This window comes from Stigmatopora nigra, unplaced genomic scaffold, assembly GCF_051989575.1.
Source record: "Stigmatopora nigra isolate UIUO_SnigA unplaced genomic scaffold, RoL_Snig_1.1 HiC_scaffold_26, whole genome shotgun sequence".
In the NCBI taxonomy this organism is placed as follows: domain Eukaryota; kingdom Metazoa; phylum Chordata; class Actinopteri; order Syngnathiformes; family Syngnathidae; genus Stigmatopora; species Stigmatopora nigra.
Window position 1 is genome coordinate 1950909 of NW_027551605.1, and position 15293 is coordinate 1966201.

At 39.3% G+C, this 15293-nt stretch overlaps 1 protein-coding gene across 5 annotated transcripts in view; it reads left to right on the forward strand.

Moving 5' to 3' along the window:
- The window catches only part of map3k7 (mitogen-activated protein kinase kinase kinase 7), a 30708-nt gene extending 19048 nt beyond the window's left edge, over positions 1-11660 (forward strand). For 3 of the 5 annotated variants that reach the window (XM_077711479.1, XM_077711478.1, XM_077711481.1), the window contains 6 exons: positions 236-316; positions 2086-2153; positions 5534-5633; positions 7152-7213; positions 7789-7904; positions 10268-11660. In XM_077711479.1, coding sequence (XP_077567605.1) covers positions 236-316; positions 2086-2153; positions 5534-5633; positions 7152-7213; positions 7789-7904; positions 10268-10448 — 608 coding nt within the window. In that variant the 3' untranslated portion in view covers positions 10449-11660. Of the gene's footprint in view, positions 1-235; positions 317-2085; positions 2154-5533; positions 5634-7151; positions 7214-7615; positions 7697-7788; positions 7905-10267 lie in introns of those variants that run through there. The other 2 variants (XM_077711480.1, XM_077711482.1) reach the window with 2 other exon arrangements.
- The last annotated feature ends 3633 nt before the right edge of the window (positions 11661-15293 follow it).

Below are 15293 nucleotides of genomic sequence, written 5' to 3' on the forward strand. Positions count from 1 at the left end.
TATACAGTGCTTATTTGGTTATGATCAAAACTACCAGACCTGTATTAAGCTGTAGATGTTAATAAACGTGATTAGTTTACAGGAACTAGAATGAATGGGATGCATGCTGCCTTTGCCCAAAGTAAACTGCATGTCTCTTGGCCTGCCTTTCCAGTGCATTTGTCACCTTTTAGTCTTTCACAGTCTGCATGCCTTTTGTGTTTGCAGCTATATGCATGTGTATATGTTTTTTCAGCACGCCCGCAGTATAAACGAGGCCATCGTAAAACAGCATCCTTTGGCACCATTCTGGATGTCCCCAAGATCGTCGTCACAGGTATAGCTGGATTGCTAGGTTGCCTGCTGAATGGATTGAGTTGTTGTTGGTCTAGATTTTGGGCTGCTCAAATCCACTGCTGTGTCACTCCTTGATATTCTGTTTACGCAATGTAAAAAGATGAATCATTGTAAAGTTTAAGATTAATTTACAATTGTAGATCGTTTGAGATTTGTCATTGAGTTGCACACACAGTTGACTATTATTGCTATGCTTTTATCAATTGTTGAAGCCTTGTCATGTGTCATATTTCTGCTAATATTGATGCCATCCAATTATTTCAACATGATTATCCTTCCGACCTGTTTGTATGTCCTTTGTGTCAGCATCAGTTAATGCAGGTGTCTCAAACCGATTCCACATAGGGCCGCAGTGGGTACTGGTCTTTGTTCCAACCGATCCAGTGCCGACATCTTAACCAATCAGGTGTCTTCTAAACTAAGTAGCACCTGACTCTAATTAACTGATTACACTTGCAAAAGGTATCCCTGTTGAGTTGGAATGAAAACCTGCACCAACTGGGGCCCTTTGTGGACCAGTTTGAGACCACTGAGTTAATGGGTAGAGATTTTTTATTATGCTTCACTTTGTAGGTTCTCCTTGCTTTCATGCAATGAAGAAACAATACATTGCTTGACTTAGACTATACTATGAGGTTCAAAATTGCCACTATCAAACATGAAGATAGAATGTGTAACTGACCAATTCTAAAGACTGCCATGTTTGGCATGTAAATTCAAATAGTGATGGAATTTGTTAGTTTACATTGTGTAGAAGGTCCTATTGCCACCTCAGAGCGTAGTTTGCTGAATTCAATAGATTGAACTTTACTGAGCCCCAACCCATATAGTCCTTTTGTTTGTGAAATAAACCAAAAAAGCTCCATAGGCAGATTAGTTACAATTTAAATCATTCGCTCTTGGTCATTGACACCAGTCAGTAACTAGAAGTAATTTAGAAATAGGGAAAGCTTCTTTGCCCCGAAGTAGGACATTTTCAGGTTACAAAACCTTTTGGGATGCAAACGGGTGCCTCAAGAACAAAGATCGAAGTTTCGAATATGTCAATAGATTTCCAATATCTGTTATTTATTTTGAAATTTTCACGGATGCTCACCTTCTTGCTTGACACTTTCCTACTAATGGGCTCTCATTGGCTGTCTCACAACAACCCTCCATCTTTCTTTGACCGCCGCTGTCTGCTTAAACTTATGCTTGGAAGAAGCTGTGGCCGATTGGCAGTTGACAACAACTCTTCATGTTTCAGTTTTCTCTTATGGTTTTTTTCACTGCCGTTCGTCATTGTGGGCTTGAAGTTTTGCTTGGAGGAAGCTGTGGCCGCTGAGTGCCTTTGACGAACTTACAGTCAAGCCTCAACCTAAACCGCAGCCTGTGGTGGGCAAATTGTGTCGCGGAGGCAAACAATGGGGCTTGGGGTCAGGAAATAAGACATTGATAAGTTGGTTGAGCGGCACCAAAATAAACTCTCAACGGAGCATATATCTATCTCTATTTATCTCTTATCTACCTATCTAGCTATTGATATATATTATATATAAATATATATAATTGTACCTGTGTTGTACTGTTTTTTTGTATAGGCACGAAAATATGGATGGTTTTAATAATGTGGGTGATCCTACTTCGCAGTTTTTTGTTTTAAGAGGCCATGTCTAACCCTAACCCTAAAATTTCATCGATATTCGAGGGAATACTGTGTAACATTATTAATTGTTTTTCTCTTCTTTCTTCCCCTTACTCTGTTGATAGCCACATGTGAACCTCAAAGGCGCCGTTCTGTTCAAGATTTGCCAGGCATTGGGACAGATTCCACCCAGGTAAGTCAAATCAATTATAGGTCTGTAAAATTGTTTGAATTGAAAGTATCTTCATTGTTTTTGGTTGATGGGGGTGGTAGTCTGGTTCCTCCAATGTATGCTCTGTCTTTGAGCAAAAATAAAATTGTCAACATAATTTTGTCGGCTAATTTAATAGACTCACGCATACATTGGGTATCGAAAGTATTCATACAGCTTGAAAATTTTCAATATGTGCCATTTGCCAAAAAGGTTTATTTGAAAAGAAATACTAAAATATCATACCGAAGCGCCTGCAATGGCGAATCAGCAGATAACTCATCCTGTGTACTATGAAGACCCGAATAATAGTAGGCACTGGAATAATAGTACTACTACTACTAATATTCATTATTTTTGGAATTTTCCACTGCCTACTATTATTAATTCATTTGGAATTTTCCACTCCCTACTATTATTCCAGTGCCTACTATTATTCGGGTCTTCATAGTAGTCAGTATTGAGTCAAAGCACCCTTTGAGCTAGTACAGCCATGAGTTTTCACTAAAATGAAGAAAGGTTTTTTTTTTTTTACCTGGATTTGCCAATCCTACGTTTGGTCGCCCGGTCTTTTGGTCGCCGGACGATTGGTCACCGGACGTTTGGTCGCCGGACGTTTGGTCGCCGGACGTTTGGTCCCCGTTGGTCCCCGGTCTTTTGGTCGCCAGTCAAATGGTGACAGAGTTTACTGTTGAAAACAGCTCTCAAAAATATATTAATGAGAGAGTTTAATATGTAAGTACTGTTGAAACTAGCTCTCAAAATTATATTCATGAGTTTAATATCTAAATATCTAATATCAAAATATCAATGAGCACTCATTTAATACATCTAAACGGTCACGCGAGCCAGCAAAAACTTTCCACACTGCTACAAATTTCATAAACAATAGCCATTATATCCTTATTTCCTCCAATGTTAAAATCTATCAATTGCATGCCAATTGAGTTTTTATATTAGTTCAAATTCGACACGACGACGACCATCGATGCAAACCCAGATACATTTGCGAATAAATTAGAGTACCTGCAAGCCATTGCATACAATTTGTTTTTTTTAATGAAAACTTCTATCTAAGAATTCCCTTTGTACATAATTTGTAAGTTTGTATTCGTAATTTTTGTACAGAATTTGTAAGTTTGTATTTGTAATTTTTTTAAAGTTTTACTGCTTCAATAAAAACACCATCTGTGAATTTGCTTTGTCTTCCTTTTAATTAATTAATTTTACCTATTGCCTTTTATTTTAATGTCAAAGTTCTGGGCTAAAAGTATACTAAGAGTTTTATTTGTTTGATGAAAATAGTATTTCAACATTGCATGTTCTCCCAGAGAGAATGAAGGTTCATTGGATGCCTATGACAGTCAATGGCAGCAGCCGGTGTGTTAAATGAGTGCTCTTATTGATATTTTGATATTAGATATTTAGATATTAAACTTGTGAATATAATTTTGAGAGCTGGTTTCAACAGTACTTAGAGATTAAACAGTACCTAGATATTAAACTCATAAATCAACAGTAGATATTTAGATATTGAACTCTCTCTCATGAATATATTTTTGAGAGCTGTTTTCAACAATAAACCCTGTCACCATTTGACTGGCGACTAAAAGACTGGCGACCAACGGGGACCAAACGTCGGGGGACCAAAAAACGGCGACCAGACGTCCGGGCGACCAAATGTCTGGCGACCAATCATCCGGTCATGGTGTCTAACAGGCTGAGATTTGTTCATTTGAATGAAACAAAAAATTGAACAGGTGAAGTGGTCCTTTGTCAGGTTCGCCATTAGAAATTCCCAAATTCAAGCATAAATAAAGAGGAAAAGACAATTGCATGGATTTTCCACTTGCAAGGAGAACAACAGGTTGGACAGTTTCCCAACTTCGTAATGACCTTACACCTTTTTTCTGTTTCTTTATTACATTCTGCTGCCATGATAACTGGGATGTTTCAACTCTTAAGGAGGGGTGGATTACACGTCTGATTGTGTTTATCTATATGAGTTAAACTAGCTACATGTGTACAAAAACACATCCACAAGTCAAAACAGATGAGTACCATAGCGTCAGGAAACCTTTCGGAGCATCCAATGTGGAGGTGCTCAGGGCATGTTCCCAGTACTGCAAGGCCTCCTGGCTTACATGCACATAATTAAAGCATAATATGGTCTCTTCATGTGTCCAAGATCAAGCTAAAGACTGTTGGAGTGGAAAAATGCACATCATGCTCTGGATGCAGACAGGAAGCAAGACCTACTCTATTCAAAAACTTGGCGTCTTTTAAAACTTGAGCATAATACAGTGAAGGATATCCGCCATTCTTCGCAATTGCGTCTGACGTCTGAGCACAGTACAGTGAGAATGTCAAGGACACCTGCCCTCCTTTATTGTTTCAGCAATGTCTGATATCTTTAAGGCTAGCCCAACCCTGACTTAGGATCACATGTTGCTATCTGCCACAGTAGGTGTTATCTACATTAACGGGCATCTCAATATTCCACAAGAAGACAAGGGGAGTCTGTCAGAACCACACTTAAAATTCAGAGCCTGATGATTGTTAAGAGTCAGATAAGCGTGTTCAGAAAAGTGAGTATTGTGCTGGGCACATTGCAATGTCGCGGTATAAAAAAGACATTGTTCAGGACTAATAGAAACCAACAGACTTGATCAAATCTTCCTCCCAGGCGATCTCCCAACAATACCTTGGTAATTGATTTGTAGATTGTGATTGACGTAATGGGCACCCTTGCATTAGAAGCTACTCACATATCACTGGCGGTGGTAGTACCACACAATTCAGATGCGATTCAGTGCTCGAGCCAGTGAAGTACCTTGACTATAGTAAAACCATGGCAAATGCACAATGACACAGTGTTTAGTAAATACTAGATGGTTCAAAACACCATTCCAGTACTTCATTCATACTATGTGTGCACTTGGATTACTATTTTCAAAGTGTAGAATTAGAGGCATGGGTGTCGATTTTTTTGTCTAGTGCATTGTTTCCCATTCACTGTGGCACAACATACTGGTGTGCCATGAACCTTGGTCAACTGTGGAAATTACAAAAAGTCATACATTTATCAAAATCAACTTTTGGTGACAGGTTTGCGTGAAATTTTAGATTTTGGAATAACTTGCGGGAGCTATTACTTGATTCCTGATGAATAAAACTTGAATATATTGAGAAATCTATTTTTTGAATGAATATATTTAACTTGTTTTTTGTATACTGTATGTGGATTGTAAGTATTTTGTTGCTTTACCAAATCACAAACATTTTAGGTGAGGTTGCAACTTTACTTATGTCCTATTTTATATAACTATGAGCAACACCAATGATTGTTTTGTTTTATGCAGGGAAGTAGGAACAATAGCCGATGTTCTAGTCCCAATATGAGGATGATGCCTCCTGACAAGGCAAACAGCAGAGGTTACTTCTCGCCAGATGACTCTACAGGTATTTTCTACAACTGGAATTGTTAATACAAAAGAAAACAAGCAACCTCAGTGATGCAACAGTTAATTACTTTGAAGCGGATTACCATATGTCCCAGACTATAAATTGCACTTTTTTATACTTTGTTTAGCCTTACTCGTACTCAGGTGGGACTTATATAATGCAGAGCTGCCAGCTTTTCTGTAATTTTAGGAGTTTACTCCGGAGAAGCAACGCAAACTCCAGGACTCCTGACAACCCCCTTAAACTCCGAAAATCCCCAAAATTTATTTTGAGCTACCATTCAGAAAAGTGCCAAATTTCCAATGTATATGCCTTGAAATTCACGCCATCACTATGGCTTCTGTCATCTGACGCATTTGATTCAACTGCACTATAAATTGGATGAATTCAGTAACACGAGTGCATTGTGAATCATCTGAGGATGATAACCTTGATTTTAAATTGTCCTACGTTATTATTTTTTTTTTACATTTTATACCGAAATTGCGCAAATCGCAATAGTACTCCGTTTGAGTTTGGCAGCTGTGATAATGGTAAAAATAAAGAATTTTACATTGACACTTCTGAAATGTAAAACGCCCAAACCCTAATACAAACATTAACCACAACCAGCTGCCAAAGAACACTGTGTCTTGCGATTAAGAAGTTAAGAAATGTTAGTGCTCATGCAGTATTGACTGTATTTGTATGCCAGTGGAAACTGGTAACCTAAGCTAAGTTAACTAAGCCGTGAGTAAAAGCCTTTGTGCATGCGAGACAATTTGAAGAAAGCTAAAAAAGTGTCTGTTAGTGGGCATACATTTTGCAATGCTGTAACTCAATGGGCAAAAGGTTTCTTTTGATAGAACTGGTAGCAGCACTGTTGTTTCTGACTATTTGGTTTTGGCAACTATTCAATGAGTTTTAACCACTCTCTTGGCCCTTATGTAATAGAATATATTGCATTTGATCTGCTAGGTGACAAATGGCAGGCAACATACAGTACTTTTTCCTTTAAAAGTTCAATATATACTCGGGTGCAACCTACCTGTTTTTTTATCTACCGTATTTTCCGCACTGTAAGGCACACCCTGAATGAAATACATTTTTTTTTTGCATATCTAAAGCACTGCATTATACGGGTCTACAGTACAGGGTGGCATTATATTATGCATCCACTAGATGGTGGTGCGCTAAACAGAATGTCAACAAAACAGTCAGATAGATCAGTCAAACTTTATGAATAGATTACCAAATCAGCTTTCTGACAACTCCATTCACCCCCAAAATGAATAAACAACTGCTTTATTATTTTCTCCGAGGTAAAGTATTAATATTTACGTGACAAGGCGCGCCGGATTATTAGGCGTATGGTCAGGTTTTGAAAAATGATTTTAAGTAAGTGTGGCTTGTAGTAAGGAAAATGCGGTAGTTTCAATTTTTCAATATGATAATTTAGAGATTCCTACAATGCAAAAAGAAACTCATATAGCACTGTTAATGCTGTAGTCATTCAGTTTAGAATTTCCTCCGTAGACACCAACGGCTCAGACAATTCAATTCCCATGGCTTACCTCACCCTTGGTCACCAGCTGCAGGTACACCTTATTTGTTTTTATAATTTGGGGGCAGATTAGAAGGCTAGATTCACACTGCTGTTCATGGCACTCAATTCAAATTTTTGCTACATTATATCTTTTACCTAATCATTGATGTCACAAGAATGTCCATTTTTAAAATGCGATACACCTTCCACGCTACTTGCATGCGCACAATGAATGACACTAAGGGACCTTGGTGTAAAAAAGCCGATCTCAAGTGACATGGAATAAATAAATGAACAACTGCAATTTCATACACACACGTACACACGTACACGCACGTACACGCACGCACACACACGCACACACACGCACACACACGTACACACACATACACACGCGTACACGCATACGCACATGCACACACATACATATACGTGTGTATAAGGACAGTTTCCGATTTAAACCCACATTCTAATAAATTTTGGGTTGATTTTGAAATGGGGCTTCATAATAGCATTCTTTGCTTGAAAATACCAGGTAACTCAATTGGGTGGGGCGGTGTCATAGGCAGCTATGAATGTAGCCACATTGGCAACATAAATGTTAACCACAGTACATATTTTTTACAGCCACTCGCTCCTTTCCCCAATTCGAAAGAGTCAATGGCGGTTTTTGAGCAGCACTGCAAAATGGCACAAGAATATCGCAAAGTGCAAACAGAGATCGCCCTGTTAATCCAGAGGAAGTAAGTAAGCCTATGCGTTTGTGATCATCTCAACTGTAAATGAGAAAGTGGTAATACAACACTAAGTTTTTTTCCCCCAAACCCCAAGTGTTCTAAATCTTTGGTACTCAACCACTGATCCACAAGGCACTGTGGGCTAGTCCAGTGATGGGCAAACCGGTCCTCGACGGCCGTTGTGGGTGCAGGTTTTTGTTCCAACCAATATTGCACAGACAGTTTAACCAATGAGATTTCTGCAGATATCACAGAATACACACACTTGAACACAAACATGCGCATGTGTGTGTGTGTGTGTATGTGTGAGTGTGTCTGTGTGTGAGTGTGTGTGTGTGTGTGTGTGTGTGTGTGTGTGTGTGTGTGTGTGTGTGTGTGTGTGTGTGTGTGTGTGTGTGTGTGTGTGTGTGTGTGTGTGTGTAGAGGCAAAAAAGCCTGGCTTTCTCACATCTCGAAATTTTCTCGCGTCCAGAGATAATCATTGGGTACCACTGTGTGTGTGTGTGTGTGTGTTTAGAGTCTCATAACAATTTACAGTCCTCCGATTCTTCCCAAGAGAGTTTTGATGTGAATTGATAGGTTTACCAATAAGTATTCCCAAGTTCAACTTTCAATAATGGAGGCATCTGAGATCATATCCTTTTATTCTTGCAAGAACAGAATCCATCCACACACGCCTCCAGTCAGATGGTTCTGAAGACCCCGGTGTCTCTTTTGCTAATATATTCATAAGATTTAAACAACATGCATAACAGAAGTCTAAACATTATTCAGAGTCTCATAACAATTCGACTCATTTCTCACAACTATTGTAGGTCTGTCGAATCTTCTCGAGAGAGAATTGATGCAGACCATCTTGAGAAGCCACATTTCCCAAAAACAAATCCGCTGTTCCCAAGAGCTTGTTGTTAACCGTCTTGAGAGTTTGATGCTTCCCAAAACAATTTACCGTTCTCTTGCTGTAAACCATAGTCTCGAGAAGTCCACGTGTGAAGGGGAAGTGACTTCCAAAGGTATTTTGGTTAACTTTGGAGCGAGCACTTCTTTTGCAAGAGATGTATTAAAATGCCTTGTATTAATGTCACATTTATAATAATGATGAACCTATCATTCCTAATAAGGGAAGTGTTCATATATGTAATGTTTAATATACAAAATAAGGCAAAGCGTTCTTCATTGCAAGCACATATATAATGATTATATTACAAGCAAATATATAATAATGATAAACCTAACATGAACATCTTGAAGCCGATGCTTCCCAAAAAAATCCACAGTTCCCAAGAGCGCTTGTTGTTACCCATCTTCAGAAGCCGATGCGTCCCAAAACTATTTACCGTTCTCTTGATGTGAACCATAGTCTCGAGAAGTCCAAGTGAAAAAGGGGAGTGACCTCCAAAGTTGTTTTGGTTAACTTTGGAGCGAGCATTTCTCTTGCAAGAGATGTATTAAAATGCCTTTTATTCATGACAATAAGCTTCGTTGCAAGCACATATATATAATGATTATATTTCAAGCAAATTCATAATAATGATAAACCTAACAATTTTTGGTTGAGGGTGGTTAGCGAGTCGGCCTCACAGTGGGGGAAACTGGGTTCAAATCCAGGTCGGCCCACCTGTTTGAACTTAGCATGCTCTTCCGGGCCTGCGTGGGTTTTCTCCGGGTACTCTGCTTTCCTCTTGAATGGTTGTTCGTGTCCTTGTGCCCTTTGAAAAACGAAAAAATACATATCAAGGGGTAGAATAGATCTTTTTGGTTCAATAAAGTTTGATGAAATTCAGAGCTGGCATTATTATTATTTTTACAATTGTACTGCAAATGAATGAACATTGGCTACAAAAGTCGTTTATCAGGCTCCTCTAATTTCCCCCCAAAAATCTGAAAAACCCATATCGGTCGATCACTAGTCACGTCCGAGACGATGGTTTCTTCAGCTGTGCGCTGGTTGGCCGATCTGCTGAGCTTCAGCGGTCCTGAGCTGCTCTTGAGCAAGCGGGCAATGGAACCCCAGCTTTTATTATTTTTTCCATTTGAGTATATTTCAGTGTTGTTTTCATTCTAAATGTTTGTTCAGTCCAGTGCTAATGTTTTTCTGTATATTCGATGTATGCTAACCATTTTTCTGTTATCACATTTTATGTGGTCTGATGATCCTCAACATTATTATTATTAATTTTTTTATGTCTGGGGCTCTGTAAAAATGTACGCACATTTTAGCAAATGTAAATTTATTGAAAATATGCAATGAACGTAAATATAAAGGGAAATACACTTTTGTAGCATAAGTGAGCACAAAATCGGATTTGGTATAGATTTGCTTCTAAAAAGTACGAGAGCTTCTTACATTTTACTTTCTGTCCATGAAGAAAGGAACTCATTGCTGAACTGGACCAAGACGAAAAGGACCAGCAGAATACGTCCCGTCTGGTGCAGGAGCACAAAAAACTACTAGAAGAGAACAAGAGTCTATCCACATACTACCAGAAGTGCAAGAAACAGCTGGAGGTGATCCGGTGCCAGCAGCAGAAGAAACAGGGGACTCTGTGATGAGAATCAAACCACAGATATTATATGTACTCCTGGCATCCAACTGAAACAATAGTGCATGTGCACACAAGTTAACCTACACAAACACACGCACACACACTAGTCCAGTGCTAGTGTGGCCTGCATGTCACACACTGTGGTCTCTGCATTGGGTAAACAGTAATGTGTCTTCTGTGGTTATTTTTGCACATATTCACAGTGTAATCTGTGGCTGGAGACCAAACAATCACTGCAGCCCAAAGTTCATTGGGATTCAGTTAGGAGCTTTGCTTCTATGCCACTGAGTGTGATAGCAGGCTGGTGAGGGCTGTTTCTGTATTTTTTATGTTGCTCTCAGGACCTGATGGGCAGACCATTTGAAGCAGCCAATGGCAAACCCATTGTGAAGAATAAGAAAAAAAGCTTATTTTCTCAACGCATGCAGAATGCATTGAATGTTGAAGATGGTTGAAACATGTTTGTACATACACCCCTAATATTTTTTTTCAATGCAGAGATGACAGTGAATTCTCTGGAGATTTGACATCCCATATTTGCTACAGTCAAATGTTTATTAGGCATCCTATATTTTTGAAAATTGTGTGCAACTAATAATGACACTCGAATACCAATGTATGATCAAACAGGAGACGCTTTAAAACATTTTTGTATTTGAGTATTTCAGTGTTGTTTTCATTCTAAATGTTTGTTTTATGTATTTCTATATGTTCGATGTGCTAACCATTTTTTGTTATCACATTTTATGTGGTCTGGCAATCTTCATAAAGAGAACCATATATCAAAAGTTTTTTTGTTAGCCTTACAAGTTGCATGCATTATAAACACAGTGGTACCTCTACATACAAACTCTCGCTCAGTCACTCGATTTTTGACAAATTATTCTTTATTAGAACAATAATTTTCTAAGTTAAGGTACCACTGTAAAATAATCCTCGATCATCGCTAATTGTCTACTTTGTGATTTTTTCCGCTATTATTTAAAAAAAAAATTCAAGTTCAGAAAAATGTGAAAATCCATGCTGAAACTCGTAAGCAGAAGCCACTCTTGCTACTATAACTCAGCACTGAAAGAAAAAATGGTAGAATAGGCGTGACCCTATTTCCCGATTTCTCAATTATCACGGCCACAACCGCGATATTCGACGGATTACTGTACTTATTTCATGTGACAGTAACTAGAAAAATGAAATAAAGGTATTACTGTATAAAACATTCGATAAAACAGGTCAGTTATGTGTTGCAAGCCAAGAATGTTGAATGCATTCCTCTTGCTGTTTACGTAACAATTATAGAGATTAATTCAAATTCATATTGATGTAATGTTCTGCACAATCACTGTTTGGCCTTTCAAGGATAATCAACTGAACTTATCAAAATTAAAGGGGCATTTCAGTGGAATCAATAACTTATTTGATTGTTTCTAACAAAGAGGGCTGATTACATGACCTCCAAATTTGACTGGGGGGGGGCGGGGCTTGGTTCTGGGCCAAAGACTTTCCCATTTTAGTGTTTGTTAACTGCTCAAACTATGGCCTGCTCAACTTCCATTTTACAGCATGGATGATGATTATTTTGTTTGGATATTTTTTTATGTGGGCGGCTCGGTGGGTGGGGCGAGGGGTTAGCGTGTCAGCCTCACAGCTCAGGGGTCTTGGATTCAAGTCTGGGTCAGACTACCTGTGTGGAGTTTGCATGTTCTCCCACGTGAGTTTCCTTCCACATTCCAAATACATGAATGGTAGGCTGATTGGACTCTAAATTGGCCCTAGATATGGGTGTAAGTGTGCATGATTTTCTATCTCCTTGTGCCCTGTGATCGGCTGGCCACCGACAGCTTGGATTGGCTCCAGCACCCCCTGTGGCCCTTATGAGGATAGTGTTTTATAAAATAAGATGAGATTTATATACATGTCTAAAGAACTGATTGACCATGCTAGCTATCATATTAGCTTCTCATAATGACAACATGAACATGAGGAGAGGCACCTCTCATCAACAGGGTTTAGCGAGAGTGCAACAACCATCCAGCAGCATGTATGCGTTGACATCAGGAAACACGGTGTCAGTTGCTATCAATATGTGTGTATGATCAACAACAATTCACTGGCAAATTAGCAGGTCCTTGGGAGGATTGTAGCCACTCCCACCAAAGGAAGCACTGCATAGAACGGGTGGCAAACTATTGCAGAAAGGGCTGCAATGGGCGCAGGTTTTCATTCCAACCCATAAAGGGAAACCTTTCCACCAATCTGTAATCTTAGAAGTGCAAACTCGTTTGCTAACAGGTGATTCTTGTTTCAGCAGAAACCTAATTGATTGAACTGTTTGTGTTGGATCAGTTGGAACAAAAGCCTGAATACACAGCGGCCCTGGGGGACCGCTTTGCCCACCTCTGACATTGTAAGATAACATTACGATAAAATGACAAAATCGATTAGCAAATGCTTGTTCAAATTGTATCAGTTTTTGTAAGTATAGAAACATCGTTGTCATAAGGAACCTGTCTCGAGTTTGGTCGTTGTCATGGGGACTTGACACTGCTTAATCGGACTTCGCCCAAAGTTTTGTTGTTGCCATGGAGACTTGCCACTGATTAATCAGGCTTTGCCCCAAGTTTGGTCGTTGCCATAGAGACTTGTCACTGATTAATCAGACTTTGCCCAGAGTTTGGTCCTTGTCATAGAAACCATACTATGCCCTGTTTTCCTATTCTTAACCTGCTCCTGAAGTTGTATTTTCAGATCTATCAGGCATAAAAGCTTTATGTCTGCTACACAGTGCTTTCTTACATAGGGCCCACATTACAGTATAATCCCTTGAATATTGTGGCTTCAACTTTTGCAGATTCATTACTTTGCGGGTGTGAGTTTGAGTTTGATTTATTTGATATTTGACAGCACTTTAATGAACATATAATCATACCTACTTACGAATTACCACATTTTCAGGTTACAAATGTTTTTGTATATGCAAATGAGTGACTCGAGATATGAAAACGATCCAAGTTACGAAATTCACCAAAAAGTAAATGTTTTTCCTTAGATTTATTTCAAAAATATTGTCAGGGATGTATTGATTTTCACTTTAGCACCTTGCTGCAGTGTTTCCCAACCACTGTTCTAAGGCACACTGATGGTCCATGAGCAATGGTCTGGTGCAAAGTTCCCTCTAATTTTTTGTTTGTCTGGGCAGAAAGACAACCTCCTTGTGCACACTTAGTAGTAGTGTGAGCAACATCATCATGCTCGCTGTGGGCACACACCAGTATCACACCTGCCATAAGCAGGTGCATGTCTACTACACATAAATGAGTGAGTAATAATAAAATATGATTAACATCTATGAATGGGCAGCCCGTTGAATGAGTGAATCGTACGTCGGCCTCACAGCTTTGGGGTCATGGGTTCAAATCTAGGTCGGTCCACCTGTGTTGTATTTGCATATTCTCCCTGGGCCTGCATAGGTTGTCTCTGAGTACTCTGTTTTCCTCCCACATCTTAAAAAGATGCATTGCAGGCTGATTGGACAATCTAAAATTGCCACTATGTATGGGTCTGAGTGTGCATGGCTGTCGTTCTCCTTGTGCCCTGCGATCTGCTGGCCACCGATACAGGGTGTTCCCTGGCCCAAAGTCAGCAGGGATAGGCTCCAGCACCCCTTGCGAGTGATGAAGTGGATAAAGCGGTTCAAAAAATGAATGAAAAAATATCTATGAATAAAACATCTACATAAATGACATTAGAATATGCACAAATCCGACTTAAAATTTACCACATTTTACACATCTGTCCTCATTTTCTTATTCTCTTTCTGATAGGTTCATTAATAATTATTAAAACATTGCAAACAGACATGTGATTCAATTATTGTTATTTATTTAAATAGGCACTTGGTGAGAAGACTTATAAGTGAGAATACATACAGACTTCCTCTCCGTCTCAGAATTATCCTCCTGAACAGTAGTTTCTCGTAGTTTTAAAGCCATAAATCAAAACAATTACAAGGTCGCTGATTAATCCTACTGCGTAAGCAAGAACAATCCTTCATTCGACATAACAATTACATAAAGAAGCGAGAAAGGAAGTCACGATGTAGGAAGACTATGCGAGTGTTCCCGGAGGTGATTGATAGCCATCCGCTGGTTTCAAGAATTCTTCACGTCATCTTCGTTGCAAACCCAGATAAGCAGTCCTCGGAGCCCGGGACTGGGTGAGATGTCAGGTCAACAGTCCTTGGCCCAAGGACTCTGTGACTTGTTACAACCCCGAGTTCTCTTCAGACAAATTAAATAAGCTTTCTTACAAAAATGATTAAATGCACACATAGAATAAACCCAACACCTTCAAATGACTTTTCTGTTGAATGTGTTACTTCAGTTTCCATTTATATGCAATATATTTTCCATAATGAAAATCAGGAAATTTAATATACATCTATACTATATAATTTGATCCTGAAACAGAAAGTCGCCACCCATGATTTACTTTCCCGGGCCACACAAAGTGATGCGGCGGGCCAGATTTAGCTCCCGGGCCACCACTTTGACACGAGTCCTAAGCTGTCTTGTCACCTGATCAGCAGTCGTGGCCGGTGGGGGGCTTCAAAGCACACAAACACACAACTCTCCGGTTGCAGCCCAGCAAGCACCAAAAGCTCCTCCATCTGACCGGGGAGAAATCTCACGCTTCCATAACAATGATGGAATGCTCGGTCTGAAGCATCGCCTCTTCTCCCAGCACTACCGTCCACTGCTCACAGCTGCTCCAAAGATGTCTTGGACTAGCAGAAATAAACCAAGCCTATTTCTTAAAATAATGGGAAATTATTTAAAATTAAAATATTAAA